The sequence below is a fragment of the Trichophyton rubrum genome, assembly GCF_000151425.1.
Source record: "Trichophyton rubrum CBS 118892 genomic scaffold supercont2.5, whole genome shotgun sequence".
Classification (NCBI taxonomy): domain Eukaryota; kingdom Fungi; phylum Ascomycota; class Eurotiomycetes; order Onygenales; family Arthrodermataceae; genus Trichophyton; species Trichophyton rubrum.
In genome coordinates, this window is record NW_003456424.1 from 318,535 (window position 1) to 341,781 (window position 23,247).

At 51.2% G+C, this 23,247-nt stretch overlaps 7 protein-coding genes across 8 annotated transcripts; 4 read left to right on the top strand and 3 right to left on the bottom strand.

The window, feature by feature from the left end:
* Positions 1–177: 177 nt before the first annotated feature.
* On the top strand, positions 178–935 carry TERG_12195 (uncharacterized protein). The gene has a single exon (XM_047751189.1). It carries the CDS (start codon positions 457–459, stop codon positions 757–759), a length of 303 nt encoding a protein of 100 aa, XP_047606424.1. The 5' UTR covers positions 178–456; the 3' UTR covers positions 760–935.
* A 3,833-nt stretch (positions 936–4,768) lies between these two features.
* TERG_04842 (origin recognition complex subunit 4) lies at positions 4,769–7,249 on the bottom strand (the record flags this gene model as incomplete). The annotated part of the gene is made up of 2 exons (XM_003234200.2): positions 4,769–5,667; positions 5,762–7,249. The coding sequence occupies 2 exons, from the start codon at positions 7,247–7,249 to the stop codon at positions 5,053–5,055; spliced, it is 2,103 nt and encodes a 700-aa protein (XP_003234248.1). The 3' UTR covers positions 4,769–5,052.
* A 1,362-nt stretch (positions 7,250–8,611) lies between these two features.
* On the bottom strand, positions 8,612–11,705 carry TERG_04843 (uncharacterized protein; the record flags this gene model as incomplete). The annotated part of the gene is made up of 2 exons (XM_003234201.1): positions 8,612–9,799; positions 9,888–11,705. 2 exons carry the CDS (start codon positions 11,703–11,705, stop codon positions 8,612–8,614), a joined length of 3,006 nt encoding a protein of 1,001 aa, XP_003234249.1.
* Positions 11,706–13,315: 1,610 nt separating this feature from the next.
* On the top strand, positions 13,316–16,142 carry TERG_04844 (uncharacterized protein). Its single transcript, XM_003234203.2, has 4 exons — positions 13,316–13,505; positions 13,589–13,605; positions 13,676–13,786; positions 13,856–16,142. Exons 1-4 carry the CDS (start codon positions 13,394–13,396, stop codon positions 15,719–15,721), a joined length of 2,106 nt encoding a protein of 701 aa, XP_003234251.1. The 5' UTR covers positions 13,316–13,393; the 3' UTR covers positions 15,722–16,142.
* Positions 16,143–16,762: 620 nt separating this feature from the next.
* TERG_04845 (uncharacterized protein) lies at positions 16,763–17,998 on the bottom strand (the record flags this gene model as incomplete). Its single annotated transcript, XM_003234204.2, has 1 exon — positions 16,763–17,998. One exon carries the CDS (start codon positions 17,996–17,998, stop codon positions 16,763–16,765), a length of 1,236 nt encoding a protein of 411 aa, XP_003234252.2.
* Positions 17,999–18,141: 143 nt separating this feature from the next.
* Positions 18,142–18,462, top strand: TERG_12196 (uncharacterized protein; the record flags this gene model as incomplete). Its single annotated transcript, XM_047751190.1, has 1 exon — positions 18,142–18,462. The coding sequence occupies one exon, from the start codon at positions 18,142–18,144 to the stop codon at positions 18,460–18,462; it is 321 nt and encodes a 106-aa protein (XP_047606425.1).
* A 1,485-nt stretch (positions 18,463–19,947) lies between these two features.
* TERG_04846 (ornithine aminotransferase) lies at positions 19,948–22,452 on the top strand. 2 transcript variants are annotated; one of them, XM_003234205.2, is made up of 3 exons: positions 19,948–20,546; positions 20,617–21,318; positions 21,384–22,452. In XM_003234205.2, exons 1-3 carry the CDS (start codon positions 20,055–20,057, stop codon positions 21,507–21,509), a joined length of 1,320 nt encoding a protein of 439 aa, XP_003234253.1. In that variant the 5' UTR covers positions 19,948–20,054; the 3' UTR covers positions 21,510–22,452. The 2 variants fall into 2 exon arrangements, with proteins under 2 accessions (XP_003234253.1, XP_047606426.1); XM_047749881.1 differs by having other exon boundaries at positions 20,617–22,452.
* Positions 22,453–23,247: the final 795 nt, after the last annotated feature.

The window sequence follows — 23,247 nt, forward strand, 5'->3', positions numbered from 1 at the left end:
TGTGGTGGTGGTGGTGGTGATGCTGCTGGTTGTGGTTGTGGTTGTGGTTGTCGGCAGCGGCGGGTCTCCCTAGGCTAAAGGCAGACGAGGTCTTTTGGATGGCAATTGCAGCAAGCGAGCGCCGCGACGAGCGAGAAGGATGAGCAAAGAAGGCCTTGCCGGCGGAGGAGGAAGAGGAAGAAGAAGAAGAAGAAGAAGAGGTAGAGGCTGACGGGTTCGAGGTCGAGGTCGAGGTTGAGCCCGCAGACGGGGATGAAGAAGCCTTGCTGCCGGCGACCTGGGGGTTGCTGGAGTTGATATTGCTGGTATTATGATGATGATGATGCTTACTGCTGCTGCTACTGCTGAGACTGCTGCTGCTGGCGATGTGGTCTTCGAGCGGGATGTAGGGCCGGTGCTTGAGATGCTGGTGGAGGGAGTTTGATCTGTCAAGCGCAGGCCTGCTCATTGAAAGAGATGTTACAGAGACTATACGGCGGAAGTAGAAGTAGAGGAAGAAGCAAGGGGCCGGGGAGAGCAGGGCATGAAGGGATTATCAAAAGAGAGAAGAAGCGAGAGAAGGAGAGGAAGAGGAAGAGGAAGAAGCGGAGATTGATGTTTAAGGAAGAAGAAGGGAAGAAGAAGAAAAAGGCGAAACAACGTGGTGGAAACTCTCTTCTTTTTCTTCCTGCGTCCCTTGAGCGCTACGACTTCTCATCCAGCAAGGGCCTTAACCCTCAAACTTCGACCTCTTTTTTTTCTTTTTTCTTTTGCTCTTAAACTAAAAGTCAAGCTAACTAAGTAAGCTCTTAGTCTTCAATCGTCAACATCAACGACTTTTCTCTTCTTCTTCTTCTTCCGCTTCTTCAGCGACAGAGAAGAAAAAAAAGGGGGGGGAAAAGCAAAAAAACCAAGAGGTAAGATTACGTGACGATACGAGGACAGGCAGCCCAGCGCGTGGGCGCCACGACACGACAGGGATGGCCCAGCCTAGCCTAAGCCTAAGAAAGGACTAGGGCGAAGTGCTAGGGGGAAGGACCGAAGTAAGGAAAAAACGTGGCTGTAAGGGCGTGACAGTACATGACATGACATTACGTGACCGTACCATGCACTCCCCTCTTGCTTTTTACTCTCTTGCATGCACCTGCCCCGGCGCAGCGGAGCTTCTCTTCTTCTCTTCTTACTCTTACTCTTCTTCTCTCTCTACTTACTCTCTCTGCTTACCTACTACTGATTCTGTCTTCTTCTTTGGCTCCTCCGTCTAGTCTCTTCCTCTGCTCTTCTGAGCTGCCTGAAACTCGCTCTGAAACACGACCCGCCCGCAGCCCTCGACCGCCGAACCGCCCAGGGGGGCCTTGTCCCATCTCCATCCCCCATGCCGACGCCCATGCCCGTCCCTTGTCCATCGCCATGCCTTTCTCCTGCCATGCCCATGCTACGGTGTGATCGGTGCCTGTCAGAACGTGGCTTCAACCTCGACTTTACTCTTCCTTCTGCTACTTCTACTTATACTTCTACTACTTCTTGTTTACTTTCTTCTTCTTCTTCTTCGTCTTCTTCTTCGCTGCTTCGGCCGCCTCCGCGCTCCGCCTGCTTAGTCAGAAAAGCGGAGACGGCCCTCTTTCTCCGCCGCAAGCACGTGGTCTCACCGTCTCAGGCTTAGGTAAGCCGGCCACGTGGCGCCAGGAGCTAAGCTGCATGCAGTTAGTATGCTCGATGTCGATGGAAGACTTCGATAGTCGTCGATGAAAAGTCGATAAAGATAGAGACGATGGATGAAGGATGATATAGCCTGGAGACAGACATATATACACTTATAAATATGGGAGAGATAAAGAAGTTAGCGAGTACGGGGTAGAGAGAGTCGCGTGGTCTTTTTTATCGCTCTTTTCTCTCTTTTCTCTCTCGTCAACAAACAAAGAAAAAGAAGAAGATTTCGGGACCCTCTTTTCGCCTCTTCTATTTATATCCTCTCGCCATCACATCAACAACAATAAGGTAAGTCGATTGCTCTCCACGCCTCAATGCCATGTGTTTACCTTGCTTGCTTTTCCTCCTTCTTCGTCCCATCCTTCTCCCGCCTTGACTCGGCTTGCCCGACCAGACGGACGCAAAAAAGCAAGGTTAAGGGGTTAGATGTGAGTGAGTGAGTAATAATAATAATAATGATAATAATAATAAAAAAAAAGATGAAACACCCTTCAATCTCTGCTCTACCCCCTTGCTTGACACTAATTGGAGCCCATCTTTTTTTTTTTTCTTTCTTACTTACTTCTTCTCACTTCCACGTGGCGAGGGAGGGCGGGAAGGGGAGCTCGTCGTTTCGGAAGGTTAATGACACTTTTTTTAAGATGAGAAGGGCATTCGATACGGATGCATGCATGCGGTATTCTATTAGCCTTATTCAAATTCTAGACAGCGCGACGGCTGTTATAGTATAGCTCTAAACTAACGTTAGATGTCGGCGTCTTCGGAGGTAAGGAAGCGGATGGTCCGGACATAAGGCCGTATACAACACATATGCACATACCATAAACGGTAAAAAGAGAGACCAGACGGGCGGTGGAAGGAGATCTGTCCGTCCGCAGGTCGCCGACCAGAAGGGGCCCTCGAGGAAGTCTGTCTCACCGCTAGCCCTTCCGTCTCTTCAATTCACTCTACTCCTACTGCGCTACTGCTAGTCTCGCAGGCGAGTCCTCGTCGGATTCTGTTCGGAACTGGGTCGGCGCGTGGTCCTGCATATAAAACCACACTTTAAGCAGTTCAAATACCGCACTTACTAGCTTTGTTTACTCTCCGTACTGATCCGTACGTACGTACTGACATACATACTTACATACCGCTGAGCTCCAGTAATAATAAAAATAATAATAATAATAATAATAATAATACTAACACTGGTTAATATCAGACTTAGTCTCGTCTCGGCAGCCCCCGTCTCAGCAGTCTAAGTATATGGCCCATATATCATCGAATCAATATGAAGTAACCGGTGTCACTGGCGTCACTGGCGTCAGAGGCTAACCAACGGCCCTTCCCAACGCATGCATGCTCGACCACATGGTACCCTGGCCTCCTTGCGTCTCCCTTGCTTTCTCTCCCTCCTGCGTCTTGGGGCCCCCTCCCCCTTCTTGGTATTCTTCAGGCGTCTCCATGGGTTGGTAATCAATTCAATTCTTCACCCTCCCAAGACTTTGCGGCGCCTTGGCTGCGCTGCTCGGTCATCATCATCTAATCCTTCCAAGACCGCAAAGAAGAAAACATCACGCCAGGACGCAGGACTTCACTGGACGCCCGGCGAACGGCGACGACGATCAGCCACGAGGAGTGGCTCAAGGTCGCTCTCTGATCGCTGTTGTCCGTCTTCTTCGTCATTCCTTTACTGTCGAGTCGGTCTTTTGTCGGTGAGAGCCAGGTTTGTGGCATGACTGCTGCATGGCTGGCTTGTCTCGTCGACTGTTTGGCAGGCATCACCCTCACATTGCATCGCATCGCATCGCATCGCATCCGGCGGCTGTTTTTTGTCTGGCCTGGCTGTTCTAGATGTTTTACACCCTTGATCGCAAAAACATTTTTATTTCCCCTTCTATCGGACGAATAAATAAGTTTGCATGCCTGTAAATAAATAAAACTTTGAATAATTCTTACTTATACTTACATACATAACCAGACGAAAGGGTCCCCTGCCCTGTCTGCCCTCCTCATTCTCCAGACTGAACATCATTCGATGCATCTACCGAGCCCCCTCCCCTTCCTCCAAGATGCGTTATGCGTCGATCATCGTCAGTGAGTCAGGCCAAGCAAGCAGACTTTTTTTTTTTTTTGTTTTTGCCTTTCTTCTTCCATGCTGTTCAACCACGCGGTGATGTGATGCTCACTCCCATGTTGTACCGTGACATATGAACATCCATTGGAACAGTTCTCTCCTGCTGTGCGATGGTGACGGTGACGGTGACGGCCAGTCTACATGCACACCCCCATACCCATACACATAACACATACGAAGTACTCCGTACATCTAGGCACATACCTGCTTAGGCGGTACGGAGTACTTGAGGTGCCATTCTTTTCTCAATGTCATGCCGGCCAGGATGGAGATTTCGTCACCTCTCGTCTGAAATCCCAATTTTCAGCCAGACATGGGGCTTCCAAATTGGTCAACTAGTTGGCCAGTCGCTCGTCATTCAGTCAGTCTGTTCGTTGGTGGTGGCTTGAACCTGATCGACTCTCTTCGAACGAACACCCATTTCATCATCGTCACTGCCAGTGAAGAATAGGGTGATCGCAAGCCAAAAAGTAAAAAAGGGCTGTGTATCGAAGCCACGCGTCAGGTAAAGAAAGCAAGTAAAGAGAAGAGAGAAAGATATAAAACAATAAGGTGGTGGCTTCAGCGTCGAGCAACATTGACAGTTAAATTACTATTGTTGAATTTTTTTTTTTTTTTTAATAGTTATGCGACTACTCGAGTGTTGCTGCTCCTCGTTCGCCGAGGGTGATACAGGTCACCCAGAGCTGAATGTTTATCATTCTTTCCTTTTTTGCCTTTTTCATCTTTTCTCGCCTGGGGAAAGGGACACGTTCCATTGAGTTTTTGTCTTCCTTTCTTCTTCTAAAAAGTGGCCATCAATCGCGGCTGGGGCTGGGGCGAGAGAGCGAACTGATCGACCGCCCGCAAAATTATGATCATTCCCCAATTAAACCACATCGATATTGCGTTCCTACCTGCCTCCAAAGCGTGGAACGATCTTTTTTTTTCTCTTGGGACGAAATAGTAAAAGAAAAATAAAAGGGAGGGGGGGCAAACATTGGCTGCAAAGAGCCAGACATCATCAATTGGTGGGACGGAACTTGGCTGCCAAAGGGAGTCTGCCTGTATATCTGTCTGCCTGTAAGCATATTCATACTGTACATACGGCAGGGGTAGGCGCAGGTGGTACAGTTATTTACGTTCGGTGCAATGCCCGGAACGCTGTGTTTGGGTACTCGCGGGTAATATATCGAGGTTCCAGAAGTTACCAAACGGTGCAGAAACTGTTGGACCGAAAGAAAAAGAATCTGGCCAGCCCCCTTCGCTCACCCGTCTCTCCACCACCTGCCCAGTGCCCCGGCCCCGGTAGAGCCTAGAGCTGCGACAGCCTCTTCAAACGATACCTCGACCCGGAACATTTTGCCGTCTCCCATCCCATAGCCATTGACAGGCAGCACCAGGCCCCATTCAACGAGCTTCTCCCACGCTTCTTTGGCAGCCTCTTTACCCCATACCCGCCCCGGCGTTGCCGCTGCGCCAGAGGCTGATGCCGACGCCTTGGCTGCGGTGAGCAGGCGCACGTACTCACTGTAAACGGCCGCAAAGGATAAGCTAAGTGAAGCTGCCGTTGCCGTGGCCGTTGCCATCGATTCATGCAGCGCCGTTAGCCGGGTTGCCGTAAGTAGTAGCGACAAGGGTAGGGAGACGTTGCTTGTTGAACCCGAGAGCTGGGTGAAGGGAAGCGGTGCTGGGTCTGGACAGGCCAGCGAGTTTGATGCAAAGGACTGCGTGCTGGGGAGCTCCGCTTTGGTGCCTGTCACGGAGCCTAGTGCCATTGACGTTATCGGGACCAGCGCGCTCCGGAAGAAGTCCCGCACACTCTTGCTCCGGTAGTATATCGGCTCGAGATGACCTGCAAACTCGGCATCTTCAAAGAGGTCCTACCAAGCAAGTTATTATTTTAATATAATACATATACATAGATATATATATACTATGCTTTGTTTATTAGATTGGGACAATGCGTCGACGTACCTGGATATAACTGTTCCACCCCTTGAGGAGAATTGGCCCCTTCTCGCCGTCCAGCGGACAAGAATCCACCTCATCACCTTCAACCTTCAACGAAGCCATGCATATATCCACAAACTCAACAAAGCTCCTGGGCCGAGGGAGAAACACATGTCGATGGCTGAACCTGCTCTTCACCCGCTTCTCAAGGTTCTCAGTAGCTTCAACCTTCGTAGTGAGCCCCAACACCGCAACAGGGGCCTTCTTTGCCTGTGCAATGTCAAACAAGTTATACAGCAGCGTTTGCCGCGGGTGATACGAAAACAAGTCAAACTCATCCAGCACAATCACCACCGATTTCGTAGTTGTCATGCCATTCTCCTCAGGCAAGGGACCCGTTATTTCTTCCGGGTGGGATAGCAGCGCAAGCAGCGACGCCATCGTGTCGGCGTAGCTTGACGGCTTTTCCAGATCCTCCTGCGGATCTATCTCGCGCCCCAACTGCTGCCATATCTCCCGCAGAGCAACCTTGTCGTCTGTGTGCAGGAATCCATTCAGACGAACAATGTGGAAGTCGTCGGCATTGGTTTTCGACAGGGCTGCTAAAGCCGTGTTTACCACCGCTGTTTTCCCACTCCCTCTCGCCCCGAGTAGCAGGAGTGAGTTCCCTTCGCCTGCCACAACCGTCTGTTCCAGCAGCTGGAAGACTGTCCGGTATTCATTGTCAAGTCCCTTGAGTGGTATCAGGCGTTTGCCGTTTAGCTTTTCTAGAATGAACTCGCCGAGCGGTGCCAGCATTGGTTCCAGGCCGTGCTCTTCGCATAGCGTTAGGAACTTCTCAGCATAGGCAGGTTGATTAACTCTCTCAGGAGGCTCTTCTGTCCGCTCTCCAAGTTCTGCCTGAAGCTGCATCGCCGCATCATTAGCCACTAACTGCGCTATAGCCAGCTCGTCCTCGTCCTCGTTCTCACGATCACACGGAACTTCCCACACATCGTCTGTACCACTGACGCCCTCTTTCTCTTTCTTCCCTTTCAATCGACCATCTCTTTCATCTTTCTTGTCCTCCTTCTTACCCTTCCGCCCAGTCGTAGTTTTAGTAGTGGTTGTAGTGGCAGAGGCTGGTTTGCTTAATTTCCGCGCCAATTTCTTCGTTGACGACGATCCAGCTATACTAGTCTTCGCCTTTCTGTCTCTCTTGCTAATCTGTGTATCCTCCTCCTCCACCACCCTCGGTCTCGGTGGACCTGCGCTGGTGCTCACAACGGAATTCCCCGTCACCCTTATCCGGGCACTTCGTCTCGTCGACTGTGACAGAGCTTCGTCATTTTTCTTCTCGGCTGCTTCTTCTGTGCCTGCATTGGCAGCGCTCTTGGGTTCAGTGACATGCTTGGTATTCTTTCGCGTCTTTCGAGTTCGGGTTGGACTGGGACATTCTCCTCGCTCTGGTTCGGGGTCAAGGTCCGGGTTGAACACCCTTCGCCGCTTTGAAGGACGGGAGTCAGATTCCATCGCGACTGGATATATGGCTGTCTATAAATAGATAAGCGTCTACAGGAATGTCATGACTCAAGCTATCAAGCTGTGGTACCTGTTTGATTGCCGACCAGAAGCTTTCCTTCTTTTATTTACATCTTTTCATTTCAACCTTGGAAAGCTCGAAGTCTTTTTAGCCGCAAGCGCTGGTCACGTGAATTGGAAGCCGCAAGTTAAATTAACGTTAAAAATGTGTTGATAACGACAGGAAGAGATTTTGATAAACGACGATGGACGAGAAGGAGAAGAAGTAAGGACGAGAAACTCTTTTCAATAATAACATTGCACGTAGACATGCATACCATACTCTCGAAAAAGAACAACAACCACTCAACCAACCAAACCAGTACCAGTCAATTGATTGATCAAGATCAAGTAAAATTTAACCGATGAATCAAGCAATCAATTAAACGTCTTTTTTTGGTCACGGATTCATCCATCCATCAATCATCGCCTTTCACTTGCGCCATAAAGTAAAGAAACAACGGAAGGGAACAAGGTAAGAGATAATTTTACACACGGCGGAACACAGGGATGGGATAGGGGAGGTGAAATAAAAGCATCAAGATCGAGAGATAGATAGGTAGGTTGGGGGGGGGGGGAAGGTGAGAGGGAGGAAGAGGAGTTGGGCGATTAGGGGTGGTGAGGAAAAAAGCGAAGCTGGTAACTCGAGATAATCCACCGGCCAAAAGAGATTTCTTAAAGATATGACGAGATAAATAGGGCAGGGTATTGGAGTAAGTTGAGTCACTTCGGTCCAGGGGAGCGGGAACAGGAAGAATATAAGAGAGGAAGGATATTTGTTATAGGAAAAAACCCCAATATAACGAAAAAGAAAGAATAAAAGGAAGAGAAAACAAACCAGAACCAGCACCAGCACTAGAAACTAGCGCATTAACGCTTCCCATTAAAACACAAATAATCCCGTATACGACTCGAAGGAAAAAGTAGGGTAGGAAAAGGGAGAAGGGAAAGGGAGATATAAACGAAAAGTATAGAGAGAGGTAGTGGGAAAACCGAGGTAAAAAAACAACACTCCAGATTCCTGTCCATCCATTCCTGTCAAAGATAGAAATGAGCAAACTAACAAATGAGATGGGAGAAAAAAAAAAAAAATAGAACGCCGATTTAAAAACACCCCTTATAGATCGAGTACAGGAAACAGTATCACATGTACAAGCCATGGGATAGTGTCAACCCCCCCAAAAAAAGAGGATAAGAATAAACGGAGCTAGGACCAAGCCTGGTTGGTCTTTTTTGTTCTCTTTCATTCACTTCATATGGGATATATAGACGGAGAAATAAAGAGGCGGAGGGGTAAAGCAGGACGGCCAAGGGTTAACCACGATCAAGGAGTCGTGGATCTCGGGAACTCAGACCCTGGATGACATTTGACTTTGCGCCGTTGCTTGTGGAGGGAGAGTCGGTATGAGATGGTGGTGGAAACAGGGTTGAAGGGGATTGCGGAGAGTCCTTCATTATAATGTCCGTTGAAGCGGGTGGATTCTGACCAAGGCCATTTGTTTGAGCCTGAGTCTCCGCAAACTTGGTGAAGGGCAGCTGTGTCGTGGGACTTGGTTCTGCACTACCCGTTGAAGGCGCGGGACTTGTACTGTTGGGCAGAAATGGGTTGGGAGCCTTTTCTGTGGTTGGGGTTGTCAAAGTCCCGCGACGACTCATGTAGTCATTCAAACTCAGTTTCTTCTTCACGGGGCTTGGAGCTGTGAGACTCGATGTTGGCGTTGGAGTAGGAGTAGCAGCCGCAGGTTGGCTAGGACTGGTGGTCTCCAACTTGGACGACTGAGAAGGTTTTGTGACGGCGATGGGAGGAGCGGGCTTGGATGCTGAGTCCGGCGAACCCACACTGTCTGTTGGAGGAGGAAGTTGCGGAGGAAGGGGTATTCGCATGTCAGGTTTCCCAGGAATTTTGCGAAGAGTAGGCAGGTTGTGTGCGACTGTCGAAGGGAGATGGAAGAGAGGGCAAGGAGGTGGTGATGACAGCGAAACAGAGGAGATAGTTGTAGGGCTGGCCGAGCTAACTGCAGCATTGGGAGGTGTCATTGACGAGTCCGCATCTTTCATTTCAATGTCCGATGCTTGCTTTGGTGAAGGGGCTAGCCTTGAGTTCACCGGCGTTGACGGAGGGAGCATGGTGCCTGCACTGGCAGTTTCTGAAGAGTCTAGGCTGGGTATGCTATCTAACCGACCATCTTCTTCCATCTTTATGCGATCTTCGAGACATCGTCGCAGCAGTCGTTGCGAAAGAGTCATGAACCGTGGAGCAGGGAACGGCTTTGGTGGAACGTATTGAGGGTCATTCTCATCGGGATCAGTCTGGATAGAACGGTCAATATAGACTGGTCGGCTCAACGGCGACACCACGCGAGATGTGCTGGCGGCAGATGTCTTTGGAGGAGTGAAATGGCCTTCTCGACGTTGAGATGCAGACTCAGGAGACATCTTGGCTGGCGAGTGAGATGACCTGCGCGAGTTGGGTATGTCAAGGTGCGAAGGCTTCGCTGACTTCTAGAAAGATAATTAATTAGTATTATAGTCGTTATAAGATCAACTGTCAAAGGGATCTGGAGACAAAGAAGACCAGGCGTGGACATACCGATTGATTAGGGCTCTGACCACGCGGCGGATGAACCCGTTTCTTCTTCTTGGGATGTTGCTGATCATGTTCGAGTTGCTCAAACTTCTTCTCTGCAGCTGCTATCTTCCGCTTCTCACGAGCCGACAGCTCCCCGTTATCGCGTCCAAGAGCACCAGGAGTTAGATCTCTGTTGGAATGGTGATCCTTGAGGGAGCCAGACGTTGATCGCGCATCAGCATGGTCATCATCATCTTCTTTACGAACAATCTCGCTGCCTGACCGACTGTGGGCGGCAACGTACCCCGAGCTATCAGGTGAAGCAGCAGTTTTTGTCTTGGCCTTCTTCCTGCGTCCGTTCACCTGCTTTGTGTTGGACTCCACCAGCGACTTTGGTTTCATGCGGCAGTCAATATTTGCCAGAAGACATGGTTTTACTGAATCGTCACAGGCGCAGCCACCAAAATGGGCAAGAACGTTACTTATTGAGATGGCAGCCGCATCTGGTGACCCATCCGGCAACCCTTCTTCCTTGACCAAGCCGTTGGAGGGAAACATCTTGGGATCAAGATACCAAGTGGTCGAGATCTCAGTGTCCATGGGGATATCCTGGTTTGCGACGAAGCAGAAATGGTACTCTACCTGGTTTGTGATGTAGGTTCGCATTGTGACGTTGGGACGACAAGACCGGCGGATGTACCGGAGTACAGTGCCTTCTTCCCTGCTGTCGATGTAGATGGGTAGCTGAGGGTGGAAGAAGACGAACGGTTCAGGGTGGCGAAGTTCCTGCCACCTACTGTCCGGGTCATGACAGTAGTCTCTGAAGTGGCCAACTTTACCTCTGACCTCGCCTACGATCTCGTCCTTGCGCACGTTGCTCTGCACCTTGAGACACTGCCAGGTTGGATGCCTGCCGTCGATTTCGACATGATTGTCGACAATGGTCTGCTTTGTGAGGGGTGGCCAGGTTGAAGGATCGAGCGGCTGATCGGTGTGATTGAAGACTTCTTTGGCGCTACGACCGTTTGCAACCTGGGCAAGGGCAAGAGGATCCTTTACCCACGAAGCCAGGTCGTTGGTGAGACCGATGGTACGGAAAAGATTCCCTTGCATGTCGAGGCTGGCATTGTCGTTGTCGTAGAGATGAAGGAACTCGGGGGAGTAAAGCGGGATTTGGGGGAAAGAAGAGCCTGGAGACTTGCCGTTGATATTGTTTCCACGCTTACGAGAGTCACCACCACCGACAGAGCTTATAGAGTTAGAAGAGCGGTGGGCTCCTCGTTGCTTCTTTGTCTGCTGAAGTTGTTGGCCTTGCTGGTGGTGATGATGGCCGTTCTCCTTCGAAGCCGTGGAGCCGGCTCGTTCATGCGAAGACCATCCGTTACGCTGGTCGCCACCGGCACCAGAGGGTGAGCCGATATCCTTTGGCTTTTTCTTCTGGCTCTTGGAGCCGGAACGACGACTTTTCCTCTGTTCGTCGGTGGCATTGCTGTTGGAGTCGTTCTGCTCCCGTAGCTTGCGCTGGCGCTCGGTGGCCCGCTTGCCGTCGAGGTGTCTGGGCTCGCAGTCGACGCAGTTGTGGATGTCCGGCACATTCTTCTTGTCAATGTAGTAGCAGGCGATGTGTTGCCAGGTATCGCAGCGTTCGCACAGGACGGTGCTGCCGTCGTCGTCCTCGAAGGAGCAGATGCACTTGATGGTGTAGGGCTCATCTTCTTCGGCTTCGTGGGTCGAACCAGTTCCGTTGGCGACCGGGGAGGGCAAGGGGGAGGTGGTGGCCGGAAACGGAAACGGATTCGCCGTTGAATGTGCGTGAGCAGTCGAGGAGGTATCTGTCATAATCTGACAACATACCTCCTCCGAGGTTCAACGATGGGGTGATGAAAGGGAGCCTCGACGCCAGCGAGGGGACATATAGAGAGGAGAAGCGCTTGAATCTTTTCTCCTTTCTCAGCTTTTTGCTCTCTCTGATCCCTTTTGTTGATATTTTTCTTAGCACTTTTGTCGTAAAGACGCAGAGCTGAGGAGGTTTGATAAGCCCAGGGGGATCAGGTCAAGGTCATCACGGTGCTGGCTCAATCGCAATCCACACCAAACGTGGACGGGAGGCGATCGCCGCGAGATGTATATACTGGCCGGCTCAGAGGCAACTGGCACGCTCGATAGAGACGATGCTGCCGATGGCCGTCGGGTGCTGGGTGGTCGATGGTCGTCCTTTTTCGTCTGTCGTCTGCCGTCCCCTCTGGCGGTCCTGTTTCGTGTTCAAGGGTCGTGAGTCGTGAGGCGACAGCGCAAGGCCTGGTCTTTACGCAGGTCACACCGGCTGCTGATATACTGAGGATGGACTCGAGGCTGTGCTGGCTGTTGACGAGGCGGAGAGCGACGATGAGGTCGAGGTTGGGGTTGAGACGAGAGAAAGAGAAAGAGAAGAAGAAGAAGAAGAAGCAAAAAAGTCACCAAAAAGAGCCAAAAAGGGCGAGAAAGGCGCAGAGGCCAGAAGCGGACTAGCGTGGAGTGGGAGAGACGCTAGTCCAATAACGGACTAGTGTATGCTGTGGCAGGCTAGACTGAAATAGGATTAGCGTCAGAGGTAAAAATAGAGCTAGTTTTATTTTTGCTTAGTCAGAAGATAAAATCACATGACTTAATGAGTCAGGACTTAGTCATCAAGTTTTAGGCTTTGGCGCGACTCAAGCTGAAACTCGCGAATGTCAGAAAGACGAAGAGCAAGAAGAAGATAAAAGACGACGACGACGATGGTGGCTGTGGAGAGGATAGACCAAGTAAAAGTAAAGCAGACGACAGGATAGAAGACGGGAGAGACATGAGGGGAGGCCGGAGGTGGCGGCGGCCTCTGCCCTGCTGCATGTTACATCCCTCTTGCAGGCGTCATTAGTCATGGAATCGAAGAATAGGGGCTCGCCCTCTGCCGCACCTCCTCCGCGCTCTCTCTCTGTGGATGTCGAGCTCCCATAAGTATCTAGCATCACCATCATCATCACCATAATCGCCCTTAGAGACTCCGTAATCGTCGCCGCTGCCTGCTCTTCCTTTGCTGCTCCGGCGGCCTGCCCTGTCTGATGCGTCTCTATCGCGGTGGATCTAGCCTCGACTATCTCCAATCGGGCAACTCGACCACACGAACTTCTCTGCTCCAACTCTGCGCTCTCCTTCACTCCTTCACTCCTTCACATCTCGTCTCCGCCAGCTCGTCATCGTCGCTCTTCTTCACCTTCGCCCTCTTCAGCTGCGTCGACCTCTAATTCCAACCCCCCCCCGGAAGACGCTTGACGCTCGCCCGCTGTCTCTCCTGCCATGCCTGGCGCCAGCTAAGGCCCCGTCCCGCCGTACCGTACCCGCTTCCCTCCTAACTAGCTACCCGGCACAAAGGAGAACGCTCTGCAACTACGTAAGGCCTGCTAATAAACCACCCTGAGCGCCTGCGCCGTGCCCGCATTTCCCCTCTGCCCATCCCAGCTGTGCAGACTTCTGTGCGAAGACACAGGCGAAGCGAAGAACGAGCAACCATGTCTGCCCTGAGCAAGCGTCAGCAGGCGCGCAACGAGCGGACGCTGCAGGATCTGATCACCTCCGTGCCCGGCAACGATAGGTGTGCCGACTGCCAGGCCAGGAATCCAGGTCGGTCTCATCTCTGTTATTATTATTATTATCTTTCTGGATGTTTTTTTTTTTAGCCATGCTAACGATGGATCGATACACAGGATGGGGAAGTTGGAATGTAAGCCGTTGACTCGAGTTCGCCGCTTGTTGTTGCTCACGTCTAATAACAGCCGTTCTGGTTAATATAGCTGGGGATATTCCTGTGCATGCGCTGCGCAACATTGCACCGTAAACTTGGCACCCACATTTCCAAGGTCAAGTCTCTGACCATGGACAGCTGGACGGCAGAGCAGGTTGAGGTGGGTTCTCCTGGTGGCTGACAAGTGACACTCCTGGCGTCGTACTGACACTTAACGGGCTACCACCAGACCATGAAAAAGAACGGGAACGTAGCTGTCAACAGGATATACAACCCGCGGAACATCAAACCCTCCATCCCCGTCGACATTGACGAGGTCGACTCGGTCATGGAGCGCTTTGTGCGCAAAAAGTACGAGCTTAGAGCCCTCGAGGATGGTAAACCGAAGCCGCCCAGCAGACAGGACCCGAGCTACACTTCAAGGCCTGCCGCCGACCTCTCTTTGCCTTCTCCTTCCTCCCCGCCTTATGCTGCGGCTACTCTGCCTTCCAAGCCCAAGTCGAGGTTCGCCTTTGGTCTGCGCTCGCTGTCTTCCTCTCACTCGTCCTCGCCAAGTTCAAGCAGGTCCGCCACTGTAACCCTCCCTTCCCTACGCCGGAGAGAGAGTCTCGAGACCTCACACGTTCATTCCGTTCCTCTACCGAATAACAAACAGTCTATGACACTGGGAGTTAGCATTGCAGATCGTAATGGCTCCCTGGAGTCGAAGCTCGAGAAACTACGGGAAATGGGCTTCATGGACGAGAAAAGGAACATGACCGTTCTCAAGGGGCTGAACGGTGATGTAGAACGCTGCATAGATACGCTGACCAGGCTTGGAGAGAAGTCGTCGATAGGTGGACCACGGTCTCCTACCTCTCCAACCGGTACACAGAGCGGCTATAGGACCTCCTCGGGCTCGACAGACATGTTCACCCCTCCGTCTAGCTCTTCGAATCCGTTTGATAAGCCGCCAACGAGCGTGGCTGCTGCTCCTCCTAATGGGAACGTAGGGATATCAATCAACAGATCGGCTACTGGGGGTAACACTCCGACAGAACAGAAGCCGGTCTCCCATAACCCATTCGACGCCCTAGACCAGTCATTCCAGAACCTTCAGGTTTCCTCCCAACCCTTATTCCCCAACATGACGGGCGGTTATCCAAGCCAGCAGGCCAACTTACAGCTGTCCAGAGCTCAGCAGACCATGACACCTCCTGTTCCATCGATCCCCCATCAGCACCAGTTCCTACAACTGCAACATCAACAACAGCAACTACAGCAGCAGGGCTATGGCTCAGTAGCTCAGTCGCCTATGCACGGACACTATAACCCGTTCATGTCGCACTCTACGCCGGCAACACCGTATGCTGGAACTCCCACCCAACCGCTGTCACCTACAAACCCTTTCTTCACGCAGCCACAGCCGCAGCCGCAGCAAAATGGGCTTCAGCAAGGAAACACTTCACCATTCACCCTCCAGCACCATAATACCATGCCAGCCCTCTCTCCTCCATACATGTACCAACAGCCCCAGCAGCCTCAACAGCCTCAACAGCAGCAGCAGCAGCAGCAGCAACCAATCTATCCCATGCAACAACAGCCTGCTACTGCTATGCCTGCATACCAACAGCTCAAGCAACAACAGCCCCAGCAGCCAAACAGGATTGATAAATCCAGCATCCTTGCACTCTACAATTTCTCTCAACCTCCTCCTACCATCCCCGAACAACCACAACCACAACCACAACAGCAGCAACAGACCCAGCAACAACCTCAACTATCGCACCTACAAACAAATACCCCATTCTCCGCAAACCCATACCAGACCGCCACCAATGCAAGCCCGATGATCCAGTCCGCCCCTGCAACCGCCACAGGCACATACGCGAATCACAATCCCTTCTTCACGCCTACCAATGCAGCTCCTAGCCAGCCAGCCAGCTTCGTCCCTACGGCACCAACTCAATCACAGGGCCCTGCACCTCTCGCACCGGCACCGAATAACATGGGCTTTTCACGAACCCACGTCAGCCAGGAATCCATCGATATCAGACAGGCTCACAGTGGCCGCCACAGCCCTGATATCTTCACCAGTTTAAGCGCCAGATATTAAGCACTCCCCTTTCAAGCGTACCGTACATACATTAAATTCATTGCATACATATATCCATACATAAACCATTGAATTGCCAGCGATACCACGAAAACAGAAAAAGAAAACCGCATTGATATATAGCCTGTTTGTCAGTCGGCAAGCAACACTTGAATTCCCATTCGAAAAAAAAGATCATCGTTACCTTCCGCCTGTCTCGTTGCCTTTATGCATTTTTGCCCCTTTCTGCCTGATAATGAAATGAGCTTGCGGGTCCGTCTCTTGACTCTCTTCTAATCTCTTCCTAGCCTACCTTTTCTTCCGGGGGCTACTTATCTGATACCATTCTCTCTTCTTGTTCTCATATGTTCGTTTACTTCCTTCTAACACCATCGCACACACTGCAATGCATAAGTGGATGGATGATGGGACCCGGCACCTTTTTTTTTTTTTTTTTTTTTTTGGCTTTTTTTACCTGAAACCACTTTATTCACTCCTTGTTTTTCACTTTGCGTTTAGGAGGTAACATACAGCTCCTATCCTTTCTAGTTTCTATTACTATTCTACATGATCAGTCACCCTCGCTCTCACTTCTCTTCTCTTCTTTGTATAACCAGTACCCTTTTCGAATCTGGCTATTTATCTTCTTCCGTTCTGGTCTTACTGCTTTCATTACAATGTTTGAAAATTTTGTCCTCGGTTTATTCTATCTGATTGCTTATTTGCTGCAGGGACACTACAGTTTCAAGCTTCTTATTACAGATAGACCTTATACTTAGCTATGATATGAGCGTTTTGCTATGCCATGTTATGACTTTTGCTCCTGTTCGTATGCGTAGGGATATGGTGAGACAAATGTCTGCCTTACGATGCAAAGCTGACTGAATACCGGGCTAATATCAATTTATGTATTACAAAATTAAACGACTATCTAGGTATGTTCATCCGTTTGTATGTAGGTATGTATGAATGTATAGCCAAGTTGGGAAGGGTTGTTGTATAAAAAGGATAGATCCAGGGAGGGAGAGAGTCTATACGGCGCCAGACAGTCATAGTGATTTTTCAAGACCACAGATCGCGCTGTGCATTCGTTGCTTGCCGTCGGGCAGTCATCCTCTGGTACATTGAGACAATATTGTCTTTCAGCTGGAAAATTGGAGCCTTGCGTCGGCGCTGCCACGGCCAGTTCCATTGCTGAGATCGTCGTTTACTCAATGACCATGATGAAAATGGAGATGAGAGCGAAGGAAGCGAAAACGAGGTCTGGAACGAGGAGAATATGTCTTGTGTCTTCTTTGTCTCTGGTGAACTGCTGCTGCTGCTCCACCAAGGAACCCAAGATGAGTCTGACTGTGGCTGGGCAACACTGTCTTGTTCTCTGGCTAAGACATCGATGATCCGGTCGAAGCTACGCTGTTGCTGCTGTTGCTTTTGCTGCTGAGATGAAGGTTTCTCGCTTTTAGGCATAGTTTTGCGAATCTGGCTGGTCCGCCAGTCCGATTGGATCTTCGGATCACGACACCAGACTATCACGTCTCCCTTTCGGCGTGCGTCGTCATGCCAGGCCGTGTTGAAAGTGCGATAGCATTCGGCGTATGAAGATGAAGAGCGAACATCTTGTTTGAGTGTTGGCTCTAGATGGGAGAAGAAGATAAGGTAGTCTGGCCAATCATGCTTGTGAGTAGACGCAGATGAGAAATGCTTAGAGATTATTCCAGTGCTAGCCATATGCTGGGATAGGAACTCAGAAGGGTTATTGTAGAATTGGTCTGCTTCATCGACGTAGGTGGCTTTTTCCTCTGGGGAGAGATTGACAGGTGGTTCACAGCCCAGAGCCCAGGCGCGGATGTGAGGAGATACCAAATGTGACCGCCAGGGAGTGCTATGGCATGGCATGAGAAATCCCGCAGTAAGGCCACGGGAGGGCTCATACTGGTAATGGGTATCCTGTTGTACACGGAGGTATCCGAGTACATCAATGACACCTGAGGCGTGGATAATGGTGGTATATGCGGCAATGGTAACGTTGACCAGCACTAGGAATATCAAGAGAAGTCTCCGCGGGGTATATGATCCAGAAGCGGAAGATATGGAAGGAGTGAAGAAGTTGGATACTGGAGCGGCAGCGATGATGTGAAGACAGGGTAACAGGGGGTATATGAAGCGGACTTCCTTGTGAGGGACAAGAGAGAGGATTGCCGGCATTGCAATGCAGGCAAGTGATAGCTGCCGTCTGACTGCTGCGGCCAGACTGGTAGAGCAAGATTGTTCCGACGCCATGAACAATGACTGGAACATGCCGATGAAAGCAAATGGGAGAGCAGTGATGAGCAGAAGAGGGTATCCCTGTGAGAGATAGTAGTGCCAATCATTTCTGCCGTAGAAGACGGCAAGGGACTGGACTACATTGAAATAGAGGAATCTGAAGGGCGGAAGTGTCCATGTTCCATAATAGGCACGATCTGCTAGGACGGAGATGGCTAGGATGGAAGAACTACCTTTTGCGTCAGTTGATGACATCTACATGTTGGCATGTCAAGACTTACCCGCAGAGGATGCATTCTCTAAGAAGAATGATGAGGGGTTCTAGGGACTTGGTCCACGACGGCCGTGATGTCTGGCTCTGGCGGAGAGTGATATATACCAGATTCGCCGCCAGACAGAACCATATAATGGTATTAGTCGGGCGTAGGACACACGCCAGCGAGGCAAGGATCAGACATATCCTCAGGCTAGACCTATTAGTCTGGGAACATATGTAGACATGTATGGGTGTAGCATACCTGGTAACGTCTCTAGTGGTAACCAGCGGCCACCTGCCACGGAGAGACCACTGCCACGGCCACAGATACAAGGCCGTGACGGTAAGGGAGGTCTCTAGACAGTTTGATAACGTCCGAGTAGAGCAGAACCACTGCCAGGGACTCAACACCGTCAAACCTAGCTGCTCACCCAGTCAGAATAAAAATGTACATCCTCCCCTAAAGCCCGGGGGAAAGAAGGGGGGAAGGAGAGTCTCACGATCCAAGTGCTCTCTGGCCTGCCATTGTATATCCGCCTGCCCAAATTCCAGGTGTAATAGTCCCCCACGGCGGAGATGATGCCTTGAACAACCTTGGGCCCCGCTATCAGGAGGTCACCCCGTAGTAAGGGGGAGAGCTGGAGCACGTTGGCCACCGCATCTACGGCTTTGTAGACGGCCGCAAAGATGTACAGGTGAATCGACGACCGCAGCCGATGCTCCCATTCCTACAGAACGCCCAAATGTCAGCAGCCAGCACCTCCCGCATCTTCCTTTCTTTTCCATCCTGTCTCTCTCTTTTTTTTTTCTCTCTCTGTTTCTGCTCTTCCGGGGTGGGGGATGCATACCCATGTAATCCAAGCGCCACTGTCCCGGCCAAAAGCAATCCCCCATGCGGGCTCGAGCGACTGGAAGAACTCGTCTGGCTGGAAGAACGTCCGGACAAGCAGGGCGTTAGCGATGCGCAGGGCCAGCAGCAGGAGGAAAACGTCCGCCGCCCGCCGTCCCTGCTGGTGCCCCTGGCTGCTACCGCCGTGGGCCCTCGAGGCAGCACTCCGCGCCTTTGGCATCGTTCCGCGCGGGAAAAGGAGGCGACCACTCGACTCGCTACCAGCGTTTCCCTCCCTTGGCCGGCGGAGGAACTCTCTGAGCAGCGCAGGGAGTTTAACTAGGTTAACAGGCTAGGAAAAGAAACGAAACAAAGCACAAGCAGACGAAGAAGAAAAGGACCAAAAAAAGACCCGAAAGATGTCGTCCAGAGGGCGCGATGATGTCAGGATCCATGTGACCCGCCGGCTTTCTTACTCACGGGCGGCCTGATTCGCCGCCGCCGCTGCGCTTCGTTGCTTTTTTCTTCTTTTCTTCGTCTGCGGCCCTTGAGATGGAGCAGGACGGTGGAGTTGCTGGTGCGAGTCACCTTCACTTAACGGCATAGCGTGCTGGACGGGGAGGATACTATCGGGGGAGGGGGAGTGGCAGCGTTGCGCCAGCTAGGGCCATATATAAACTGCGCGGGACGCCCGGGGGGGGGGGGGGGGGGGGGGAATGTCTTTTTCTCTATATTCCTTGTCTTAATCCTCATTGTGAACATTTTTTTTTTTTTTTTTTTTTATGCTTTGTTGTTTTTTCTATTTTTTCTTTCTCTTTTAGTATTTTTTTTTTTCGGGGTTATACGATTGTTTGAATTGTTAAGATATTGGATGTAGGCAGATAGAACCTCCCTAGACCCCCCCCCGCTCTCCCTCCAAGACGAACAAGATACCCAGATATTGCAGGCAGAAGACCCAAGAACAAGCTACAAGACACCGGATACAAGACACAGTGACAGACAGAATGGCTCCAATGGCGACTCAGGAGGTTCCGGGCAGCAAGGACGTCTCGAGGTACCACGCCTCGTCGACCAAGTCCGCCATCGCGGAGGAGGCCCAGTACGCCGCCCACAACTACCACCCGCTGCCGGTCGTCTTTGCGCGCGCATCAGGCACCTCCGTCTGGGACCCCGAGGGGAAGCACTATCTCGACTTCCTGTCCGCCTACTCCGCCGTCAACCAGGGCCACTGCCACCCGGAGCTCGTCAAGACCCTGACCGAGCAGGCCGCAACCCTCACTCTCAGCTCCAGGGCCTTCTACAACGATGTCTTCCCCAAGTTCGCCAAGTTCGTCACCGAGTATTTCGGCTACGACATGGTCTTGCCCATGAACACCGGTGCTGAGGCCGTCGAGACCGGTATCAAGATTGCCCGCAAGTGGGGGTACAAGGTCAAGGGCATCCCGCCAAACGAGGCCATTGTCCTCAGCGTCGAGAACAACTTCCACGGACGTACCGTAAGTGCTCATTTGGTATAACAAGGATGGAGGTCGGGAGGAGGGTGCTAACTGCTCTGTATCACGATAGTTCGCTGCCATCTCCATGTCTACTGACCCCGAGTCGAGGGAGAACTACGGCCCTTACCTGCCAAACATCGGTAGTGTCATTCCCGGCACCAACAAGCCCATCGTATACAACGACAAGGAGTCTCTCCGCCAGGCCTTCGAGGCTGCCGGCCCCAAGATTGCTGCGTTCCTCCTCGAGCCCATCCAAGGTGAGGCTGGCATCATGGTCCCTGACGAGGACTACCTCCGCGAGGCCAAGGCTCTCTGCGAGAAGCACAATGCTCTCTTGATCTGTGATGAGGTTCAGACCGGCATTGCTCGTACCGGAAAGCTTCTCTGCCAGGAGTGGAGCGGCGTCAAAGCCGATCTCGTCCTCCTTGGCAAGGCCATCTCCGGCGGCATGTACCCCGTCTCCTGCGTTCTCGGACGCAAGGACGTCATGCTTACTGTCGAGCCCGGCACACACGGCTCCACCTACGGTGGTAACCCACTCGGCTGTGCCATTGCCATCCGCGCTCTGGAGATCATCCGTGAGGAGAACATGGTTGAGCGTGCCGAGACTCTAGGACAGCAGTTCCGTGCTGGTCTGAACGCTATCAAAGACCCTATGATCCAGACTGTTCGTGGCAGAGGTCTGTTGAACGCCCTCGTCGTCGACGAGTCCAAGACCAACGGACACACCGCTTGGGACCTATGCATGCTGATGAAGTCCAAGGGCCTTCTTGTAAGCCATCATCTTACCTTCCTGGTAGTACTATGTAAACATATCTTTTAACTAATATCTCCTAGGCCAAACCAACCCACCAGAACATCATCCGATTCGCTCCTCCACTTGTCATCACCGAGGCGCAGATCAAGGAATCACTCAAGATCATCGAGGAGGCCATCAAGGAGCTCCCAAACTCCCCAAAATAAACGCCTAACTTCGCCGCTCCTCTCACAAGAACCTTCTCCACCTTTTACGACCCCGTCTTACTACAGCCGCATTGCATACTTCTTCTCTTTTACTCTTTCGGATGAAGCTTAATGATTCTCCAAAACGATTTTTCTTTTCCAACTCAAATCATATCTTCTGAAAAGCAACAGCGCATCATGTCTTCATGGTTTATTTAAACGGCTAAAGGGAATAGTCACTCGGGACTATAGGAAAAAAGGGGGAAAGGGAACACCAAAAAAAAGGAGGAGGAAGAAGGGGCCTAACTATGGCCGGGGCAGGATTCTTGTCGTCTTTTGCTTTACACATATACCCCTTTTTTACCCTCGCGAGCGGAAAGTTAGAATACTATCTGAGAGGAGTTGTGTAGGATCATACATATCACTTCATGGCGAAGGGAGTCTGTTTCCGGTGTATTCTATATGCCGCGGGGCACAGTGTAGTGAATATCTTTTTTTCCTAAACTAGGAATAGACTGTATGCTCAAGGCCCTGACCTTCACTACGTCTCTTACTCGATCCATTCGTTCTCCGTCAAGTAGTTCATTAGCACCATTGGTGTCAGGGCTCCGAAAGCATCACAAACACAAGCCCGATTTCAAAATACACTGCATAGCAGACATGGAATTATACGCGGCAAGCTCGCCAGACCGTTGAATCATGCAGGCATCCTAGCCGTCAGCCTTCGGACGCAAGGTTGAAGTAACTAGACCAAGCAACCAAGTCGGGCCTCCATGCTTCGTCTCATGCATGAACACATCACATCACCCCGTCCTTCCATCCGATAACTACCCAGGCCAGCATCTCCCGACTCCTGCCCTAAGAACCACCCGCCTTCAACTATCACCAACATATAATAGATCCCCAGGTCGCGGACATCGGAGCAATAAGTCGCTAGCTATAGGAGAACAAGCCATCCGCCAGGGCTACCTCTTTTAAGGTTGTGGGGCCTCGCCGGCCGATCTCCCAGCAACTTTGTTCCGACCGCCAGGCTGGCTGGGACGACGACATGGACGCAAACAAGCCGGACAGGCTCCAGGGTGCAGCGGCCAGAGCGCAGAGTTCAGACAAGGGATGCAGTGCTATGGCCTGGCGTGCGACATCCGGCCTCTGATCGGTCCTATGATACCCGTTACCTTACCCTGCATGTCCGGGGCCGTTGTCGGGAAGCTGCAGGGCTGCAGGTAGCAGAGCAAAGAGCAGCGTACGGCATTACGGCGGGATCACGGATATATCTAACCTCAAAGGACTCAACAAACTGCCGGTCTTGAATAACTGGATATTCAGTTTTGGTTGATACTACAAAACCCGACGATGGACTTGCCCCTGGATGCATTGATTGCCCGAGAGCGTGGCAGCTCTGTTCCTCAGTGTAGGCAAGATAGCTTATCTTTCCTTTTTAACCGGGTATTCTGGTCTCAGGCTGACAGTAGTTGGCCCTCGATAGGAGTCTTACTACGAGGCAATCAAGAATGGCGTCTACCTGTGGGAAATATCAAGCAATCTTGGTAAATATGGCGAGAGCCTACACAATGCTCTAACATGGTAAACTGTGTTCTAGGAGGCAGAGGGCTCAAATCACAAGATTCAATCCATCTGGACTTTATATTTGAGATTCCAATTTTTATCGGTCAATCTACACTGATGGCATATGCCACTGGAGAAAATATCCTTCCATTGCTACCGCTTATATTATATCAATGAGGGTCTTGCAACAATT